Source organism: Cercospora kikuchii, assembly GCF_019650295.1.
Source record: "Cercospora kikuchii DNA, contig_00007, whole genome shotgun sequence".
NCBI lineage: Eukaryota > Fungi > Ascomycota > Dothideomycetes > Mycosphaerellales > Mycosphaerellaceae > Cercospora > Cercospora kikuchii.
This window is the reverse complement of record NW_025408588.1, coordinates 133968-147241: the sequence shown is the minus strand read 5'-3', so window position 1 is coordinate 147241 and position 13274 is coordinate 133968. Positions and strand designations below refer to the sequence as shown.

The window sequence follows — 13274 nt, the reverse complement described above, 5'->3', positions numbered from 1 at the left end:
AGCCGGAAGGGGAAAAGTCTCCATCGCCGTCATGCAGGAATTGCAGATCGCATGACGCCGGCTGCGGAGAACTTGCACCCTGAAGACCCTGCGGCTCTGCAACGGTGGGCGTTTTTCTGCGCCCGTGGCAACGACACTTTTCGAATCATGACGACGAGGGTTCAGCCCTGCACTTGTCTCATGGTCTGGCTATGGTACGCATGGGCATGACAATTGTCTCTCTTGAAAATTGTTCTGGAACTCTGCACATCAGCAGACTTTTGATGGTCGCTTGGCGAAAGCAGAATGTATACAGTACGTTCGCACAATCGCATTCAGGGTAACGTGAATGGCCGCAGTTGGAGCTGGCCTGCAGATGAAGTCAGTGTGGATCTGCAATAAGTCCCACTGACGTTGGAAGCACCGACGAGTCGGAACGTTGGTGTGGAGAATCCTAACTAGTTAGGTGAGATGGCACGTCGCTTGGCTCGTGATGCTTGACGACGCAAGATTCCGTCCAGATTTTTATTCCCTTACGCACCGTGGCACCACAACGAATTGACCCAGCGCGCCACTTTCTTCACACATCCTGGAATGCAGAAACCGAGCGAGCCCAGGTACGTAGTGTCTCGCCTGCCACTCGGTGCGCCAGTGAGACGTAGATTGTTGCTTGTCCAGCAGTCCAGTATCAGTGTGGTAAGTCTCATTGCTGATGCATGTAGACACACCCGGGCACAGTCACGCCATAACGCATCGTGTAGCACCAACATACCATTAGCGTATGCTCGCCAAGTTCAACAGCCTTACCGAACGGGAATGTCATCCGTCACACTTATTAGCCGCTCATCAAGAAAGCTGTTCCACATAGGGCGCGGAACCGGCTATCCACTCCAGCTTCCCACAAATTCCATATCGTAGCTGTACGTAAGGTCCTCGAAAGGTGGCCACCGGGCAAGATGGAAAGCTTGTTCGTTCTTATCGTAATGGCGCCCAATCACGGTGCCCTGTACAACAATTGCGACTGATGCAAGACGTCGTCGCCGGGACTCGTTTCCAGATTAGCGGCCGGATGCTTCATCAGTGTCTTGCAGTGCTCCGTCAATGTAACGACTGTCATCTCCTACGTGTGCCCGCCGCATACATAATTCGGCCCTGCCACATCACCTATCGATTGTGGTCCATCAACAAAGGTACGCCCAGGATGGAGGCCATGAGCGACTCTCAGCCGCACGTCATGCGACCGAGATATGATCGCCTTTGCATTGTCGCAGCCGTCTATATTGCTTGCACAGCTTGCGTGGGCCGCGTGCAGTTGCCCGGTGCCCCAGTTCTGACGTTCATCGAAGATGACAGCCGCGATAAGTGCTCATAGTGACCAGCAATGAACGCATTGTCCCCATGTCAGGTCGGTTACACTGCTGTTGTGCTGTGAACTTTTTTCGTTCAACATGGATCTAGCTCCTTCTGTTATTTCTCAGAGCCGCCTGGATGCCCTTGCGTGCATGTGTTCGTCTGTCCCTTGTTCAGCAGGCTAGCGTCATGCGTGTAACCGTAAGCTGAAGTTCGTTGCAAAATAGGGGTGGTGGCCTGGGCCCGTTCATGTGGTGTATGCGATGAGCAAACCATGACGCCGAAGTGCACATCACTGATTTTCCCTGTGACGGAGTGAGCCAGAAACGCACATCCTTCATACCTCACACCTCACGTCTTCTAGAACCATAAGCAGCACTTGTATCATTGTCCCTTTTGCTCCAGGGAGCATGAGCTGTGCAGTTCGCTTCTTCAGTAATGACTTCAGGAACCGCTTCACTGTGCCGTACTCCATGTCGATCAATGACAACGTAAATGGCAACGCGACTTCGCAGTATGGTCTGGTCTTGCAAGATCATTTGGGCTCGATTTTTAGTGCAGGCTCGTCGTCGTCGTATTGGACGTGCCTTCTGTTGCCAATTACTGCTCTGCATGGCACTCGGCCATTGCTTCGCTTCAACACTCAAACGTAGTGCAGCGACCTGTGAACGACAGCGCAAACTACGCAGTCCATCCGCATGAGTGCTTGTCGATGCTATAGGCCGCAGAGACTGGTGCGAGGCTCATTTGAGCGCGTAGGAGAGATGTCGTTGTCCTGCTGCGATCGTCCTGGATCTTTCTCTGCAGAGCGTGCCTTCGCTTACCGTAGCCGAGTCCATGGCGAGGTCCTTTCTATACCGTTGTGCTGCCACCGACTGTTGTCGTCGCTGATAATGGTGCGCATTTCTGGATGTATGACGAGTGAAGAGTTTGAGCAGGCCATGTCGCCTGAAACCGGCGAGATCCGGTCTTTGATGATCGCGTGCAAGTGCCGTGCGTGTGGTGGGCACTTGTGTCGATAGAGCGCTTCGGGAACCTCACTTTGTTCCACTACATCATGCCCGATCCGCCCACCACCACCACACCGAGCAGACAACTCCTCCTGCTCCACCGCGACAATGGATAAACTCACCGACAAGATCGCCGCCCTCCCGCCCGACGCCACCTACTTCTCGCTCGAGTTCTTCCCGCCGAAGACCCAGCAGGGCTTTTCTAACCTCAATGCCCGCCTCTCGCGCATGGCGCATTCGCTGCGCCCGCTCTTCGTCAATGTCACATGGGGCGCTGGCGGCAGCACATCTGTCAAATCGCTGGCGCTGGCCGAGGTCACACAGCGGGAGCTGGGCTTGACGACATGTTTGCACCTGACATGCACGAACATGTCGAGAAAACTCATCGATGAGGCATTGGAGCAGGCGAAAGTGCTAGGCATCAGAAATATCTTGGCTCTGCGTGGTGATCCACCTCGGAGTGATGAATACAGAGACGACAGCTTGCCAGATGCTGGGGAAGACGACAGCAACAAGGACTTCACGTGGGCTGTAGACCTCGTGCGACATATACGCAAGCAGTATGGCGACTACTTCTGTATTGGCGTGGCAGGATACCCAGAAGGACACTCAGATCAGTCCCACCCAGAACATCAATCTGTCGAGCATGATCTGCCCTATCTCGTGGAGAAGACGGCGGCTGGTGCAGATTTCATAATGACTCAACTTTTCTACGATGTTGGCGCATATCAGAAGTACGAGAAGCGATTGCGAGAGCACGAGTCGGGTCTGTTCAAGGATATTCCAATCATACCTGGTCTCATGCCAGTGCAGAGCTACCAAATCCTGCGTCGCACGACGAAGCTCAGTCACGCTGCGCTGCCGCAAGAGATCCTCAAGCGTTTCGAAGCAGTCAAGGGTGATGATGAGGCTGTCAAGAGAGTAGGCGTTGATGTGCTGAGCGAGATTGTGGAAACGATGAAGCACTCGGAGTTTGCAGGCCCACGCGGATTCCATTTCTACACATTGAACCTGGAGAAAGTGGTTACGCAGATTCTGGAACGAAACGATCTCATACCACCTTCTACACCCGAGGTGGAGCTAGACCTCGAAAGCCAAGCTGTTGCAGTTGAAGAGACAGATGACTTCGTGATTGTCGCGGACGCAAAGAAGCAGCAGCATCGCAGGAAGTCATCAATGGCTAATTCAAATCCTCGGAATCGAGTCATCATATCGCACACGCGCGCGTCAAGTACGAGCAGTAATCGCCCTGCTTCCGCTTACGAGGCGTTTGACGACGAAGCTGGTGTGCCTAAAGAGAAGATCAACAGCCGCGCCAACACTCTCGCCATCTCAGAAGGCGAAGGCGCGTTGGGACGGGAAGCAACCTGGGACGAGTTCCCTAACGGCAGATGGGGCGACGCGAGATCACCCGCATACGGACAGATAGATGGCTATGGTGTCAGTCTACACGTTAGCGTGCCAGAGGCCAGGAAGCTATGGGGCGAGCCGAAATCTGTGGAAGACATCTCAGCATGTTTCCGTCGACATCTCGAGGGTGAGATTGACAGCATGCCTTGGTCTGAGGAAACATTGCAACCGGAGACGTTGACGATCAAGAACGAGCTTCTCAGCTTGATCAACAAAGGCTGGTGGACTGTGGCTTCTCAGCCAGCAGTAAACGGCATCCGATCTACAGACCCTGTCTTTGGCTGGGGGCCGAGAAATGGTTTCATCTTCCAGAAGCCTTTTGTCGAATTCTTCATTCCGAATGACGAGTGGCAGAAGCTGCAGACGAGGTTGATTGAGAATCCTCAGATCACATACTTTGCCGGTAACGCGAAGCACGATTTCTTCAGCAACGATACCGATTCCGTGAATCCGGTCACATGGGGAACCTTCACGGGCAAGGAGATTATTACGCCCACTATCATCGAAGCGGTCTCATTCAAAGCGTGGTGCGAAGAGGCTTTTGGCATTTGGAACGAATGGCAGCGGGTCTACAAGCCTGGATCTGAGAGCAGCAAGCTGCTTGAGCGCATTCGCAAGGACTACTGGCTGGTCAGTGTGATTCATCATGGTTTCTTGGAGCCGGGAGCTTTGTGGAACGATTTGCTAGACGAGAACAGTAACGGGGTATGAAGTGATGATGGCGCATTTCTATGCATAGCGACGGTAGTACGTAGTTGCATATCTGCATAAGCTATTCTTTTCGCTCCTCCAAGTTTCGTATGTTGCACCATGTCGCGTGATCGGCTCTCATCGCCTGCATCGTACCTGCTTGGCGCTAATTCGCTAGTCGCCAACCTAAAATTCGAGCCGCATTGACTCGTGCCTGGGTCATTATTAGGTAACGCACCCAGGGAAAACTTATGTTCGTGACTCCAACGACATCACTTCAACTGGCATCAAGCAATCATCTCTATCGCTGTACATCATACGCGCTCACTTGGAAGAAGCTCACTTCGCGATCATCAACCAGAGGACCAAACTTCGCCCACACGACGCGGAACGCGTCCGCCACACTTCGCGACAATGTTTCCGCCATCCGGCAGCTACAGCGTAGACATCGAAGCCATCTCCGGAATCTGCGGCTCCATTTCCATCGCCTGCTGGGTCGTCGTCTTCTCTCCTCAAATCATTGAAAATTTTCGAAGAAGTTCTGCCGAAGGCCTGAGCGTGGAATTCATCATCATCTGGCTTCTCGGAGATATCTTCAATATCCTTGGCGCCGTGCTGCAAAATGTTTTGGCTACGATGTTGATTTTGGCGATTTATTATACGTTGGCGGATGTTGTTTTGTTGGCGCAGTATTTTTATTATACGGGTTTTAGGCTGAGGGATCCGAAGCCTGTGAAGGTTGGGAATGGGACGGTGGAGGATGGAGTGGGAGGGCCTACGGAGAGGTCGCCGTTGATTTCTAATGCAAATGCGAATGGACAGGCGAGTCCTGCGAGAAGGCATGCGAGTGCAGCGGATGTCGAAGTGCGCGCTCGCTCCAGCTCTGCTTTCAGAGAGCGCCTCGCCAGTCTCGACTTCACGCATTCATCACCGGCGGTTCCGATCCACGCGCAACCAAAGAACGCCAAAGACGCTGAAGCGCTCAAGCCACACCAGCCAAGGACCTTGCTCCAATCGGTTCTATTCAATGGCACTGCTATCCTGCTCGTAGTTCTGGCAGGCATCGCAGGCTACTACCTCACTCCTTCCACGCCCGAGGAGAAGCGCACGAATCCTGCGAAAGAGCAAGCCGACAGCCTTCAGTTCAGCACATGGGGACAAGTCTTTGGCTACATCTGTGCTGTCCTGTATCTCGGCAGTCGCGTTCCTCAGCTCTTGCTCAACTATCGGAGGAAGTCTACTGAAGGCTTGAACGCGCTCTTCTTCCTCTTCGCATGCATCGGAAACCTGACCTACGTCTGCTCCATCTTTGCTTTCAACCCGATCTGCAGCCGCCATCGTCATGGCCACTGGCAGTCCAGTCAATGTCAGCCTGGAGAGGCTTCGCGCATCTATGGCCGATACATCCTTGTCAACTTGAGCTGGCTCATCGGCAGCTTGGGCACTCTCTTCCTGGACTTCGCAGTCTTCGTTCAGTTCTGGATATATCGCGACAGCAATGTACCCGAAGTCGACTCCGCTAATGAAACACTCGTTGACTCGGACGATGATCGCGGAAGAGACGCAAGCTCACGCTAGTTGGAGTCAAAAAGCAGGTTTCGAAGCCGTCCATACTGTAGCAGGAACTCTGCGAATCTGAAACTTGGATCGCGCTTGGCCACCACTGAGGCTATACAATGGCGAAAACAAGGCGTTTGACCATCGGTGAGCTCGGTTGGTCCAATGTAAGCATCGGCTCCCCCGACCAAAACAGAAGGATCGAACTGATTGGCAAAGTGGTTAGGATGTGAGTTCTCACCAGGATTTCCGGCGCATCCGAGCTGAGGCTAACACCACACACAGTTCCGCTCGTCTTCGCTGCGTCGACGAGAACGCGGAAGATCTTGGTTCAAGTCCTTGACCGAGCGCGTGCAGATATTGCATTCTTTTGCTCTGGCCAGAACGTTTCTTTTGCGATCGAAAGTCGTGCATCGCGCTCCGCACCTTTTGGAATGGGCCATGCATAGCGTGTAATGTTGCCAAAAGCACGAGTCCTTTGACCCGGTATTATACCAGCATTCGGCCACGCCGATGGACACACGGTCAACACGCATACCGGGCCGAGCTTTGCAGCATTCCATCGTGTTCCATCGGGAGAGTGCAGCGTGCAGAAACTAGCAAGCTTACGCTGAGGAATGCAGACACTCGGACTCTCCGCGTCGGCTTACCGAGCTGTGCCGACCTCACTCGGCATCTAATGCGGCGCATCTGAAATCAATTGCGGTCCGCAGAGCACTGGGCATTGCAATGTATGCAGGCTGCGACCACATTGCGCTGTACCATGAGCAGCCTCAAACTCCCAGAAGTGGTGCACACCAGGATTGAGGAAAGCTTCCTACTCATGACAGATTCTATCACCTACGGCTACCTCGATCGCTAGAGCATACCGATACCAGCGAGTGAGACATTCTGTGCCGTTTTCGGAATGACTGCGACTGCTGCCAATTACAGCAGCATTCTCCTGAACTCGTATTCGTACAGGTCGGACAGAGCCATGCGAGCTTGCAGATGTCCTCGCCCCCCTTGCTCACCTCGATCATAGCGAGAATAAGAATCGAATCCAAATCAGTCGACGCACAGATCGAAGGTCGAGATGCAGGCCCGACAATAAATGCCCAATCTTGTTTGTTGCCACACTCTCATGCCAGCCAGTGACCATCAACACAAACAAATTTTACGGCTTCACGTTCATATTGCTCGGCGTCGCGATGGAAACGCGTTCTCAGTATCTCCATCACCATCGCAACTTGCCGTCTCTCGAGCGGGATTCTCCTGAGCAACGAAGTGTCAGATCGTTGCCGTGGAAGACCCTCATTCTTTTCCCTTTGTGACCCGCTTTGGTCAACACCATGTCTTTGGGCTTGGTGTCCCTGAGACCTGGCCAGTCAATAGCCAGGGATCTCTTTTGGTCCCTTCTTCTCACTGCAAGATTTGCTCAAGCACAACTACCGCAAGCCAGTCTGGTTGCTGGCGGTGGGGCGGCGGGTACTGGGATACCACGTGAGTCTCAGCCATGAGCCTGGCAGCTCTCCACATTATACTGACTTGGGGAAGCTTGTCTAAACGCCGTAACGGTCACTGTTTTCCCGCCGGATTATACGGGGATTTTTGCCAGTTTGACGATACCTGGTATTCCTTTGACAACATTACCTCCTCTGACATTGCCCACTGGACTACCTGACCTTGGACTATCATCACTGATATCTGAGATTGGCGAAGTGCTTCCCACCAACCTTCCTGGCGGCTTGTCCTCACTCCTATCAGACATCGGCGGAGTCGTTCCCACGAACGCAGCCGGTCTTGAATCATTAATCTCAAATATTGGCGACGCACTACCTACACCTACTTTGCCGCTCGATGTGTCCTCCTTACTATCTGGGATCGTAAACCCGACCGATCTCGTGCCCGATCTATCGCAATTGGTGCCAATCCCATCAATTACCCTTCCGCCTTTGGTGTCAGGAGTTCTGGACATCGTATCGGCCGTCCTGCCAACTTCGCAGCTCCCGAGAGAGACTCCAGTCTCCTTCGCTTGCCCGCGGGACAATGGCAAAGTCATCATTGAGAATGGACTACCTTATGTCCTCAACTGCAATGGAGCTGCTACCGGAAACGTCTTCGGCACTCGAGTCGCCTCAAACTCCTTCAACAACTGCTTCCTCGAGTGCGACCAAGCCAGCGTGACTGGCCTAGCGAATTTCTGCACCGCCTTCTACTACGTTGGAACACCCAATGGCGATGGCCCTGGAACATGCTACTTGCAAAACAGCGTCGCTCAGAGCTTCCAGGTTGCCCGAGGATATATTAGTGCTGCACGACTGCTCAATTACATCGTCGGTGGATTATCGCCAATTCCTCTACTGGATTCTGCGAGCAGTATCATCGTGTCCATACCTGCCGGTTTGACCATTCCTACTGGCCTGCCTACGATCCCGATTCCGTCTTTGCCGCTCAGTCTTCCGCCTCTTCCATCGGACATTCTTCAATTGACGACGGCACTGCCTCCTCTTACCAACTTGGTACCAGGGTTGGAATCCTTGCTTCCTACAGGACTTCCTCTGAGCGACTTGACAAATGTTGTTCCAGAACTGACGTCCTTGTTGGGCGAGGTGGTGCCGACAGGACTTCCATTGAGCGAGCTTACGAATCTGGTTCCAGGGTTGACATCTCTGCTGGGCGAGGTCGTGCCCACGGGACTTCCACTGAGCGACTTGACCAACCTGGTGCCAGGTTTGACTTCGTTACTCAACCCAGACTTGCCTCTACCCACTGAACTCCCATTGAGCGACTTGACGAATCTGATACCCGGTTTGACTACATTGTTGCCGACAGGCTTGCCTCTCCCGACCGAGCTGCCGTTGAGCGAGCTCACGAATCTTGTCCCGGGTTTGACCACATTGCTGCCGACGGACTTGCCGCTGCCAACTGCGCTACCGATCAGCGACCTGACCAACCTCATTCCAGGTCTGACTACATTGCTGCCTACAAACTTGCCTCTTCCCTCCGAACTGCCACTGAGCGACCTCACAAACCTCGTGCCAGGTTTGACTTCTTTGCTGGGCGAAGTGCTTCCAACCGCGTTGCCAATCACAACAGCCTTGGCTCCAATACCAGAGGCCCTATCATCGATCATTGGCGGCTTGGGTTGCAATGTCAATTCGCTCCTCACGGGACTTGGTCTTTCGGGCAACGACTCCATAGTTTCGGCTATTCTCGCTGGGCCTACAGGTAGCATCTGCTCGCAGCTGTCTAACCTCCCGACAGCGCGTCCGACCTTGCCTCTGTCAACACCAAGCATCTCTGTGCCATCTGGTCTGCCGCTGACAACTGGTTTACCGTCGCTCAGTGTCCCGTCACTCAGTGTACCATCATCTGGCTTGCCATCGCTCAGCGTGCCTTCGCTCGGTGCACCATCGATCAGCGCGCCAACACTCAGCGTACCATCGCTTAGTGCACCATCATTGAGCATATCCTCGCTCAGCGCACCGTCGCTCAGTGTACCATCAATAAGCGCACCTTCCCTCAGCACTCCCGGCAATCCCCTCACCAACCTCCCAGGCCTTGCATCATCCCGATCATCAGCAGCAGCAGCATCCACCTCCACAATCCCCGAACTCTCCCTCCCAACCTCAACTCGCCGCCCAGTCTTCAACTGCCCCGCAGACAACGGCCTCAGCTACGTCGCCCCCTCCGGCCAAGCCTTCACAATCCGCTGCCGCACAAACTACATCGGCTACGACCTCGCCTCTTCCCCACAACCCAACCTCTTCTCCTGCGCAAACTCCTGCGCCTTCGTTCCAGGTTGTTCTGGTGTAACTTATGACGCTCAAACATCTCTCTGTTCCTACAAGTCCAGTGTCGGATCAGGCACACCGAGTCTTATTACTGATGGCGCTGCACCTGTCAACTTGGATTGTCCGGCTGGAAATGGTTTGACGTATACGGATTTCTCCGAAGCGAATTATCAGGTTTTCTGTAATGTGACTTTCCCGGCGAGTACGAATGTTACTTCGAATATTAATGCTGGGGGCGCGATTAGTGCAAGAGGCGAGTCGCTTATGCATCGCGCGAGACAGGCTGCTGTGGCTGTTCCAGCCGTGCCAGGAGTTCCGGATATTATTCGCTGCAGTATTCAGTGCTCTGTTATGGAAGAGTGCGAGGCAGTGACTCAGCAGAACAACGAATGTGTCTTCATTTCGAATCTTGGAAACTCGGCGACTGGATCGACGATTGCGGATTCTGTGGTTTTGGTGGGAAGACAGATCAACGATGGCTCTGGGGCTACGAGTACTTCGGTTGTGACTGGGATTCCCACTCAAGCGAGCACGAGACAGGCTTCTGCCATCAACAATGCCCCGACGACTACGACTACAGCTGTCTTGCCTCCACTGCCGACTTTGCTGCCTCCAGCGAACTCGGCAACATCACAGGATTGTGGACTGCTGGGTCTGAATTGTGGTCCAACTCGCTCGCAATCTGCTGCAGCGCCCGCCTCAGCTTCAACAGGTGCTGGTGGAGCCATCTCGGCATATCCTCCTGGTGCGAGCCCAGCTACGTCTGTTTCAAGCCCAGCAGCGTCCAGCAGCTCAACTTCCCGCGACTGTGGTCTTTTGGGTCTCAATTGCATCGGCGGCAATCAAGGTGGAGGTAACAACGCTCCAGCTTCGACTCCAACTGCAGCATCAAGTCCTTCGCCCGCAGCCGCAAGCAGCTCAACTTCGCGAGACTGTGGCCTGCTGGGTCTCAACTGTATTGGTGGCAACAACCCAGGCGGAGGTAACAGTGCTCCAACTTCGACGCCAGCCGCAGTGTCGGATTCCCCACCTGCAGCCGCAAGTAGCTCAACCTCTCGAGACTGTGGTCTCTTGGGCCTCAACTGCATTGGCGGAAATCAAGGTGGAGGCAACAACGCCCCGTCTCCGAGTACAGCTACGGGCGGCGCACAGACCGTTACCGTCACGCCTCTCCCAGCCTCGATCACGACTAGCACAACTCGCAGCACGAGCTATTCGCAGCTCACCACTGTCCTTCCAGTGACGACAGTGACGACCACTTCGACGTTCACGTACTGTAACGTCGGGCCGAACAACTTCACATCTTGTACTTCGACAGTTGTGGTACGGACTCCCACTCCAGCAACCAGTACACGTAGCTCGACAGCTACCACGTCGACCCGAAGGGATTGTGGGCTTCTGGGTCTCAACTGCATATAGTGATCGCATGGAGATCGCGATGCCAGTCTTGTATAGTTTACAGGCCTCTTCCAGGCAGATCGTTCACAAGCGCGGCGTTTGGGCAGGATACTCAGAGAAGCCGTCGAGCTCTCATGTTCCAATCTTGGTAATTAGATCTTTCGTAATCGTCTCGAAAAGAGGCTGTAGAGAGCAAGCAGTATACTTGTCTACCAATAACCCTTCTGTACTCCCTTCCTCTTCCGCTTGCATATCGCGTCCTTGAATAATTGTTCCTTGAGGGTAACTCGGTCGCTTCCCTTCTTCGATCAGGCGAATAAACATCGGGTCGATGGGAATGCTTCCGAGAAAATCTACGTTGAATTCTTGTGACATGGCTTGTCCTCCGCCTTTTGAGAAGACATTTGTGCATTCGGAGCAATTCGGACATACGAAACCTGCCATGTTTTCTATGACTCCGAGGATTTTTACGCTGACTTTTCGGCAGAAGTTGATTTCTTTTTTGACGTCGCTGACGCTGATCGCTTGGGGAGTTGTGACGATTACTGCGCCTGCTAGTTGTTCTTGCGTCGCGGATTTGAGTAGTGTCTCGACAAGAGAGATATGTTCGTCGCTTGTGCCTGGTGGGGTGTCGATGAGGAGGTAATCGAGTTGTCCCCATTGTACATCTGTGAGGAATTGCCGAATCATGGCTGTCTTTTTCGGTCCTCGCCATACGACTGCGTCGCCTCTGTTCGCGAGAAGGAAGCCGAGGGACATTGCTCCCAGCTTTCCTATCCGCATTGCTTGCCCATTTGTCTGTTCGCCATTACTCCCATCTTGCTGCTCTCTTGCTTCATGTATTGGCACCGGAAGCCAACCTCCAGGCGCCTGCGTGACTTTGGAGTTCTCTATGCCGAAGAATCGTGGGATCGAAGGGCCGGTGAGATCGACATCGAGGACGCCTACGGAGTGGCCTTGGAGGGAAAGCGAGAGGGCGAGTTGGGTGGTGACGCTGGACTTCCCGACGCCGCCTTTGCCCGATAGGACGAGCACAATTTTTTTGATGTCGCTCAGTGACATCTCTGCGGCGTATCGTTGAGATGCAGAGATGTCGTGTGGCGTGTCGTGAGAAACGTGTTTGGATGTTCTTCGCTGGTGCTTAGAAATGTTGTCGGAACATGGCCGATGACGGAGTTGTGGAGGGGCATCGCGACTTTCACTTCAGACTTCACTTCTTCTCAGGACTCACTATCTCGATGCGCTTTTGATCGAACTCCATTCGGTGGCTGGACTCTACACATGGGCCTTGGTTGAGCTTTGACGATTTTTCGGTCACTTCCAAGGACGAAGATGTAGTGAAGGGTGCAACGATGGAACTACGCCCGCCATACTTTCGATATTTTCCAGAATGTCATAATTCCAAAAATCTGCTCCTCTGGATGCATCAATTGTCCGATCATTATGAAAAGCAGCAAGCATTATCAAAATACCCACAAGATGTACCCCAAGGGGTATCATTGGTACTAGAGCCTGTCTCGACACCTCATCGTCGTCCCACCACTTTTGTCTCACGGAATCCTAAGCACTGACAAACAACCCTTGTGCGACGCGTCTCAACAGGGAAACATGGCTTCCGACTCCGAGCGCGTATCCGTCCCCCGAGTCCAAGACATCGCATCTTCTATGTGACATACATATATTACCAGTCCCCGATCTCATCTGCCGTGTATGGCAGACGGCTGCGCAATAATACGGGCGTGATGGGCTCTCGCTGCTGCTCCGAAACACCGACCATGCCTGCGCCTCCGACGCGCCATCGTAGAAGCTCGGTCACGCGCAGCGGATCTGACTTGAGCGACCATCAAGCGTAAGCCTGGAGACACGATGTTTGAAGTCGCTGCGGTCAAGCTCATTGATGGAGTCGAGGTGCCACGTCTGGCATTTGGCATCGGCTCTCTGATGCAGTGGAGCGAAGACCACACGCGTCCACTTCTCAGCGGTAGCAGCAGAGAGGTTCGCCAAGCTATTGCTGCAAGCTCTCGACATTTGTATACTGGTGGTCTCTACACAGACAGTGCTGCTCGAGCCCTCGAGGAGTCTGACCTTGAACGGGAGGATCTCT

The 13274-nt window shown here is 53.6% G+C and overlaps 5 protein-coding genes across 5 annotated transcripts; 3 read left to right on the top strand and 2 right to left on the bottom strand.

Moving 5' to 3' along the window:
- Positions 1 to 2447: 2447 nt before the first annotated feature.
- Positions 2448 to 4460, top strand: CKM354_001016000 (methylenetetrahydrofolate reductase (NAD(P)H) MET12; the record flags this gene model as incomplete). Its single annotated transcript, XM_044805611.1, has 1 exon — positions 2448 to 4460. The coding sequence occupies one exon, from the start codon at positions 2448 to 2450 to the stop codon at positions 4458 to 4460; it is 2013 nt and encodes a 670-aa protein (XP_044661546.1).
- A 393-nt stretch (positions 4461 to 4853) lies between these two features.
- Positions 4854 to 6017, top strand: CKM354_001015900 (uncharacterized protein; the record flags this gene model as incomplete). The annotated part of the gene is made up of 1 exon (XM_044805610.1): positions 4854 to 6017. One exon carries the CDS (start codon positions 4854 to 4856, stop codon positions 6015 to 6017), a length of 1164 nt encoding a protein of 387 aa, XP_044661545.1.
- Positions 6018 to 7327: 1310 nt separating this feature from the next.
- On the top strand, positions 7328 to 11191 carry CKM354_001015700 (uncharacterized protein; the record flags this gene model as incomplete). The annotated part of the gene is made up of 2 exons (XM_044805608.1): positions 7328 to 7478; positions 7533 to 11191. The coding sequence occupies 2 exons, from the start codon at positions 7328 to 7330 to the stop codon at positions 11189 to 11191; spliced, it is 3810 nt and encodes a 1269-aa protein (XP_044661543.1).
- Positions 8461 to 9447, bottom strand: CKM354_001015800 (uncharacterized protein; the record flags this gene model as incomplete). Its single annotated transcript, XM_044805609.1, has 1 exon — positions 8461 to 9447. The coding sequence occupies one exon, from the start codon at positions 9445 to 9447 to the stop codon at positions 8461 to 8463; it is 987 nt and encodes a 328-aa protein (XP_044661544.1).
- A 111-nt stretch (positions 11192 to 11302) lies between the features above and the next one.
- CKM354_001015600 (uncharacterized protein) lies at positions 11303 to 12232 on the bottom strand (the record flags this gene model as incomplete). The annotated part of the gene is made up of 1 exon (XM_044805607.1): positions 11303 to 12232. The coding sequence occupies one exon, from the start codon at positions 12230 to 12232 to the stop codon at positions 11303 to 11305; it is 930 nt and encodes a 309-aa protein (XP_044661542.1).
- Between the last annotated feature and the right edge of the window lie 1042 nt (positions 12233 to 13274).